The 8251-nt window shown below is 42.6% G+C and overlaps 2 protein-coding genes across 5 annotated transcripts in view; both read right to left on the reverse strand.

Annotated features, from left to right (window-relative positions):
- LOC106812133 (dysferlin-like) overlaps nt 1–5685 on the reverse strand; it is a gene marked incomplete at its 5' end in the record, with an annotated part of 51816 nt that extends 46131 nt beyond the window's left edge. The window contains 1 exon segment of the mRNA XM_014815921.1: nt 5574–5685.
- The window catches only part of LOC106812135 (dysferlin-like), a 15098-nt gene continuing 8765 nt past the window's right edge, over nt 1919–8251 (reverse strand). For all 4 annotated transcript variants that reach the window (XM_014815927.1, XM_014815925.1, XM_014815923.1 and 1 more), the window contains 3 exons: nt 4655–4841; nt 4388–4443; nt 1919–2014 (listed from right to left, as the gene is read on the reverse strand). In XM_014815927.1, coding sequence (XP_014671413.1) covers nt 1919–2014; nt 4388–4443; nt 4655–4748 — 246 coding nt within the window. In that variant the 5' untranslated portion in view covers nt 4749–4841. The remainder of the gene's footprint in view (nt 2015–4387; nt 4444–4654; nt 4842–8251) is intronic.

The following is an 8251-nucleotide window of genomic DNA, read 5'->3' on the forward strand; positions in this document are numbered from 1 at the left end:
GAGGAGGAGGAGGAGGAGGAGGAGGAGGAAGAGGAGGAGGTGAAGGAGGACGAGGAGGAGAGAGAGAGACAGAGAGAGAGAGAGAGAGACAGACAACCATGACATTCATAAAAACCATCGAAAACATAATTCATCAAATCCAAACTTTGCGAACATTGACAAGCTGCTGTAATATGATCAACGTTGTAGGTAAGAAACAAAGCAGATGTTACTCATCAAGATATTCGAATAAAAGTACAACGTAGATGCGATTACAGTGATAAATAGGACAAGTACTTGTTTGTGATTCTAGAGAGTTTTCTCAGAAGTTTCACAAGGCTATATGTACACTTAAAACATTATCTGAACAAAAATTATCTTGAATCTATAGCTGTTGGAGTGTCTACAGAAGTACGTGACATCTCACCTTCAACTCTGCCTTTAAACCATAAACGCGATCAGTGATCCAGCTAATATCCAAAATAACAAAATTGCAAGAATAACGTGGCATTTAAAAAATGACAAAAATCACAATCTGGTACTGCAGCCCATATGTGTGTAACCTTGTATTAATTTATACATATAGCATATCATATGGTATATTAATCATGGCGGTTCTCTGACCACGCCTGCATCTGTATTTACGTGTTCCCGTGCACGGACCCAGCTCCATACAAAAACACATTTATGCATCTGACGCTGGGAATTTCCCTGCGGCATCACCTGCCAAGACGATGATGATGCGAGGGAGCACCACAGCCTCCACGTAGCATCCCCAGCTGCCACATGTGGCTGGGACTAAATATATCACACGGATCTCGGCCAAGTAGTTAGGCCACTCTTCGTCAAATCTTAACTTGCGGTAAAGAATTGGGTGGGACTCTTTAGCAACTGTGTAGTGGGGCAGTGTGGAGAGACATTTGGATGCTTCGGACTGATCATATCATCAGCCACGATTTTCCAAACAAAGATTTTTTCAATTCCCCTTTCTGACATGGAGACTAACCTAGCCACTTCAGCAAGATAACTACAGCACCCCTCTCCCTTGCTAGGTTGGTCAAGCTATACATGTTTATACACGATTTTCATGCATGCATGCTACATCATCGACTTTGCATCACTTCATTACTAAGTAATGTCTTTTAGAACGACTTATGACAATGACGATTGACTATAAAGGGGGGCTTAATTATGTCGGGCTTGCGAGCCGACTCGACTGGAAGCAACTGGGTGCAATTCACTGCGACTGCAGTGCTTAGGTCGGTCGACTGCGATACGACTGCCTGCGACTGGCCGCCACTAGTTGCTCGGAATAGAACAGTGGGCAACTGGACGCAACTAGTGCCCGTAGGGTCCATGTCTCCCTGACCTCTGTTTGACCAAGCTCGTTTAGCTATTTCTGACTAACCCTATAACCCTAACCCTATATATATTATATATATATATATATATATATATTAGTCAGAAATAGCTAAACAAGCCAGGTCAAACAGAGGTCAGGGAGACATAGACCTTATATTATCTGCGCAACTATAGTCGCTGCCAATCGCTTCCAGTTGCTCAAAATCCAGTTGCTTCCAGTCGAGTCGGCTCGCAAGCCCGACATAAACCCCCTTAACTACCTGACAAGCTTATCAGGAAAATGTGTCAATTCTTCCTTCACTGGAGCAGGAATAGAAGAAAAAGACCTTATACTCCAAGTTCACCAATACTCCAGATAAAACATTTACAGATAGAAGTGCTGTACATGGCACATACAATCAAGCGTGTATATAAGGTTCACACCAGGGAACACTCGAACTTGTCACTTATAAATAGATGTCCATTCTATAAAGGTTGCTTTACTTCATATATGCCGCTCAAGAAAGAGCCCAAATGTGTCCTTTATAGACAGGTGTCCGCCTTACGAGGGTGTCAGCTAAGAGAGGTTTGATTGTGCTTACCTGTTTCTACCCACGCGCTCCCAATCCTTTACATAAACGTCGATCTTGTCTGAGGAGCTTAGCGGTTTATCAGCCAGGGTGAACACCAATTGCTGCAAGCATAGATGAATGTCACATACAATATTATACTTAATAATTAATACTTACTAAATTATACACACAATATAAATGCACTGTATAATCTATTAGTAGAAATAGCGGCCCATGCATCCTCCATTTCGGCACTGGTAATTTTTGAGCAGGATTGGTTACTTTTTATGGACTTTTCTATATATATAGGTTATTGCAGTAGAAATCACAATTTTCTAAATCACGACTGGCTGGGTTTTTCATATTTACTTACAAGACTGTATAATCACATTTGTAATCAACTATGGTTCACCATACTTGTGCTTTTACAAGTTTTTTCTTTAAACACAGATTCAGGTGTAGAAATTAACTTTTGAACAAGGGAGTCCAACGGAGTCCCTACCTCAAAAAGAGGGAGTCCGCAGCAAAATGAGGGAGTCCGCAGTCTGAGGTTCAAAATTAAACATATTAACAAGAACGCATGTGCTTTTTTTTAAATTCATGCAGTTGCACGCATGGCCGTACGCAGCATGGGGGCAGCAGGGGCAGTTGCCCCCCTAGAGATTTTTAGAGTATGCCTTTTAATGGGACAAATACTGTACACTTTTAGAAATAAAATAGAAATGTGACAAAAGGTTATCTTAAATCATCAAAGAAATATTACACTTTAAATAAATAAATGTGAAATTGCGAAACGTTAGGGCACAGGGGGCATGGGGAGTACCTTTGCCCCCCTACAGAAAATTTCCTGCGTACGGCCTTGGTTGCACGTCTGCCAAATTTTCTTTAGACATTAGCTGAAAAAATACAGTAATTCCGCGAAGCCGTGCTCCGGAACAAACTAGTTAGTATGGCAGAATTTTCAGGAAGTCACATCTCCTGCATATGTCAAATCAGGGAGTCCGACAATAGCTGCGTTCACACGAGACTCCGTATTTATAAAATTCGGTATTTGCGAGATAAAACCTGATCAAATCTGAGACAAATACGCGACCGAGCGTTCACACTCTGTTTCGCGGCTTCAGAAATGCCATATTTGCAATCCATGCCATATTTTTTAGTACAATGAAAAAAAAACAATGTGTCCAAGCGAACAATCATGCGAAATAAACAATCAGTGCACAGCAACTGCCAATAAAATACTTAGACTGGTCCGCGCTCGACAGTTCCACTCGCGTTTCGCAAGTGTAACTGTCAAGCGCGGACCAGTCTATAAAATACGTGGCTTCAGAAATTCGGTATTTATAGCGTTCACACGAGAGAAATACGCCGTCCAAGAGATTCGGAATTTCTCAAGCACGAGAAGTAATTCGGCATCTGGGAAGCCGCGTATTTCAACAAATACCGAATCTATTTAGATTCCGTATTTGTTGGACTGCGCATTTTAGCCTTGTGTGAACGCTAAATACGGAATTTGTTGCTACGTGTGAACGTGGCTAGTAAATCAGAGAGTATTTGACTCCGGACCCCCGTTAATTTCGCACCCTACAGATTGCACAGAAATGATGACAAAATAAATACTTAAATAGGCAGATGTGTTCTAAGAATCGCATACAAAAATACATATATCTTGCTCGGCTTTCTACCTGCCTACCTGCATGTCTGCCTGACTGCATGCCTGCCTGCCTGCATGCTTCTCTGCCAGCCAGCCAGCAGCCTGTCTGGCTGTCAACCTGGTTGCCTAATAGACTACCAACCTGTCTGTTTCTCTGCCTGTCTGGCTGTCTGCCTGTCTGCCTGCCTGTCTGCCTGCCTGCCTGTCTTCCTGCCTGTGTGCTTGGCTGCCTGCCTGTCTGCCTGTCGGCCTGCCTGCCGGCCTGCCTGCCGGCCTGCCTGCCTGCCAGCCCACCTGCCAGTTTCTTACCTCGAGGATATTTGCTACCACACTTTTATCCTGTCTGCTGATATGAATACCACATTGAATATACTGCAGTGAATACCCTTCTCCTTTCCTGCATGCATGCCAAATAGCCATGCAAACATTTCTACATAAATATAAGAATTGGTTATTGAACTTTTGAAGACAAACTATATTGGAAACGTGACTTTAATGATTTTAACTTGGAGAAAAAAAACCTAAATGAATGAGAAAACATCAATTGTTTCTACACACACATGCATGCACTCGTGCACGCACGCACGCACGCACGCACGCACACACTAATAGGTAGGTTAGAGTGTGGGTGCATCGTTACAACAAGATAACCACGTATGCTTCCTGCATTGTGTCATCACAGGATATCCTGGAAAGAGGAAGAGTGTGGGGTGGGTTTGTGTATGTATATATATATATATATATATATATATATAGTATATCCTGTATAGATATGTGATCATGCTATCAGGCAATATTTCTAGACATATCTAGAACATGCACATGCACGTGCATGAATTACCTCATTCCACACTGGATTCAAATTCTGTTTCTGTACTTGGGTCTTTTTCTTGACACCTGCATGTAATGTAATAAAACACCTACATGCATGTAAGAAAAGCTGCAGAACATGTAAAATATAAATTGTTCTAAACTGTCAATAATATAATTAGATATCAAAAAGCCACTGCTCCAAATACACCCACTAGCTGTCAATGCATAGTGCATGCATTTATAATAATCATTAAAATTAATCATTTAAATAAATGATATTAAGCAATGGTCTTACCTAAAAACTCCACTGTGCAGTAAGGATCACTTTTCCCAACTTTCTCAATGTTTGGCACATTGACAGCATTTCCAACAAACACCTCTAGAGACATTATTGCAGGATTCAGATGTGGGATATTGATCTATATCGATACCTTGATCATATAACCACACCGAATATAGCTGGGTAACTCAAGAGAGGCTGTCTGGAAAATACAGTGCAAGCAAAATTATTATTTATATAATCATGATCATTGTGTAATATAGTGGCGTAGTTAGGAAGGCCAAAGGGGGCCATGCCCCCCCCCCTGTTGATCCAAATTAAAGTTTAAAATAATAAAAAATAAAATAAATTGTTCTACTAAAAAGAGAATTGTCGTAGTCAGAACGAAGGCTGTACATGTACTAAAAAGTGCCTCAAATATCATCTCCTGCGATCTACATTTTCAAAATGTTCGGGGGGAGGACCCCCATACCCCCCCCCCCGTCTGTGTTTCACACCCCCCTCCTCGTAATCCTGGATCCGCCACTGAACATTTACATATATCTAGGGAGCAGAGAACAACGAACACAAAGATTGCAGAGCTGAGAGGCGGGGGCGCATAGGGTGTGAAGAGGGAAGCGGAGGAACCATTAAAATATTAAGTCATTCACTATTTTGCGCAGTTTGCTAATAGTGCCTGCTGCGTTATCCAATGGAATTTCAACGATTTATCACGTGATGCACTAATATAATATATTGGAACATATATTGACAATTATGACCATTACACAATTTATTACCACAGGCATAAAGTGTCATTTAGTCCGATCGTAAATAAATAATAAAATAACACTACGTATCCACAAACAGGGGTAAGATTGGCATTATTCACATGGTGTGACACTGACCGCCTCTGCAGGCATGTGTTGAGACGTGTTTCTGCTGAAGTGCTTACCACCAGAGCTGTCGGTGACTCCAGCCTGCAGTGATCCAGCCTGATTAGCTTCGATCTTTGCTTCCCCGTGGCCCGCAGGTGCAATATACTTCAGGTTCAAACTCACCGTAGACTGTAAATAAGCGAGGCACGTGCAAAAATTATGCTCCCGTACTGGACCAAATTCGCTATTCGAGTTTTGACTCTGACACTGAAGAGTAGGTTAATTGTGACATATTTTCGTTGTGTAAACAGGTAGGTTGGAACCTGTCACTGATATGGGGCCCGACTGGACATGAAATAGATAGATGGCACCCTGATATGCAAGGTAAAAGTAAGATGGGAGCTAACACGGATATGGGACGGACTGGAAATGAATAATTAGGTTTGGGACCCTGCTATGAAATGTAAAAGTAGGTTGTGACTACTCCGTGACATGGAAAAGTACGTAGGTACCCGTAGAACATAAAAAAGTAAGTTTGGGACATTCCGGTGTTGTGTAAAAGTAGGCTAGAACTGATCTAGAATGTGAAAAAATTAAGTAGGTACTGCTACGACAACTAAAAGTAAGTTGAGACTCCTCTATGACAGGTCATAAGTAGTTTGGTACATCACTCCGATATATGGCACCCTTATATGATTAGGGATAGAATGTCTATTAGTCAGGTCTGTTAGGGATATTTTGGTGCAGATTCTTCTAAAAGTACCAAATTTGGTCCAGAGGTAGCTTATACCATACTATTACGATTTCTGCCGGGCGCCAAGAAGGGCGCCCCCTGGGGCCGCCATATTGGGCAAATCCAAAATGGCCGCCATCTGAGCTAAAGATCAAGTGTAGTTCCAAAAGAGAAAGAGCTAGTATGATAAAAGTTTATATATTTATGGGGTTTTCGGGGTTAGAGAATCTGATTATGATGCTCTTACATCGATTTGAGGTTTCTTTGGGCTGTTACAATGGTCAAATCCAATATGGCTGCCATACGGGCAAATGCTATGATGTGTATACTTAGATTTTCTAATCTCTTCCTATCTTTGGGGAGATGTAATGTTGGAATAAAACTAATTTGAGGGTTATTAATCATTAACATGCACACATAAACATACTGACATACATTATCGTAAGGAAATAATAAAAGGAATGATTTAAGTACCAAATATTCTTGTAAATTTTTATTCTACGAAGCTCAAACATGGTGGACAATGGTGGACATGGCTTCAACAAGAATTATAATTTGCTTGATTTGTCTATTCCATATTGGTCATCTATTCCTACATGTATGTTAGGTTAACATAGTTACAGTTACACAGTTGTGTATAAAGAGACAAATACAACAGGCAAGGTAGGCTTTCCGATATGGAATCTTTGGTTAGAAGTGATTACTGTCATGGTTTGTGTCCAGTTATATAATCAGTAAGTTCAACTGAGCACAACAGTGCTCTCGATATATGTATGGCCTGTGCCCATACATTTTAGCATTAAGTCCCACTAGTCGTTGCTGTCAACGTTGTTGCTACATCCGCTCTCGCATTTGCAGAGCATCGTGCACCTGACACCGGCGCGATTGCACTTGCACCTTTCTGTGCATGACTTGAGGCAGCTGCAGTGCAGCAGAAGGGTGCATGCTTCTGAAGCGTCACGGAGTGTAGTCCATAGCGGCTGCCAGGCACCCGTACCATCTTTTTTCCAGCCCCACTCACTGAAGTCGGGAATTCGTTGCTGCACTGTGGTAGACTGATTCCAGTAGAAGCTGACCTGAAGTAGCGCTCGTTTGACATGCTGGAACAGTGCTGCTTGTGTAGGTGGGAGGTTCTCCAACATTCTGCTTCCAGTGGTGAATAGGCGATGCCGGGCCTCGTTGACACCATCTGCACCACATGTACATGAGAACAACTAGCCATTCGATCCGCTGCATATGTATCGACTCGAGAGTGAAGACATCAGGGTTTCGCGTGAGGGTCACCAATGTGTCGGTTAACTCTGGTAAGCTGGCCCATGCTGCCCAGGCAGTCTTCTTTCCACAACCAAAAAACTGTGATGTTGTATCGCACCCGGTTAGGCTGTGAAAGAGGGGTAGTGCGAAGGATTTTGAAGAACCAAGCTTGGTAAAGATGACATGGACGGGAATGTCACGGTAATGTTTGCCGCTACCGAGGCCTACCCAGAGCTCCGATAGGCCGAAATTCTCAAAAAATCGGACTGCCAAAACAACAACATCGCCATCCACGGTTCGGATATAGGCTGTTTTGTATCCATCTTCACCAAGCTTGGTCCTTCAAAATCCTTCGCACTATCCCTCTTCCACAGCCTAACCGGGTGTAATACAACATTTCAAATTTTTTTTTCCAATAGTTTTTTGGTTGTGGAAAGAAGACTGCCTGGGCAGCATGGACCAGCTTAACAGAGTTAACCGACACATTGGTGACCCTCACGCAAAACCCTGATGTCTTCACTCTTGAGTCGATACATATGCAGCGGATCGAATGCCTAGTTGTTCTCATGTACAGCAAGGGATGTGGTGCAGATGGTGTCAACGAGGCCCGGCATCGCCTATTCACCACTGGAAGCAGAATGTTGGAGAACCTCCCACCTACACAAGCAGCAGCCAGCACTGTTCCAGCATGTCAAACGAGTGCTACTTCAGGCCAGCTTCTACTGGAATCAGTCTACCACAGTGCAGCAACGAATTCCCGACTTCAGT

Source organism: Priapulus caudatus, unplaced genomic scaffold (assembly GCF_000485595.1).
Source record: "Priapulus caudatus unplaced genomic scaffold, Priapulus_caudatus-5.0.1 Scaffold611, whole genome shotgun sequence".
NCBI lineage: Eukaryota > Metazoa > Priapulida > Priapulimorpha > Priapulimorphida > Priapulidae > Priapulus > Priapulus caudatus.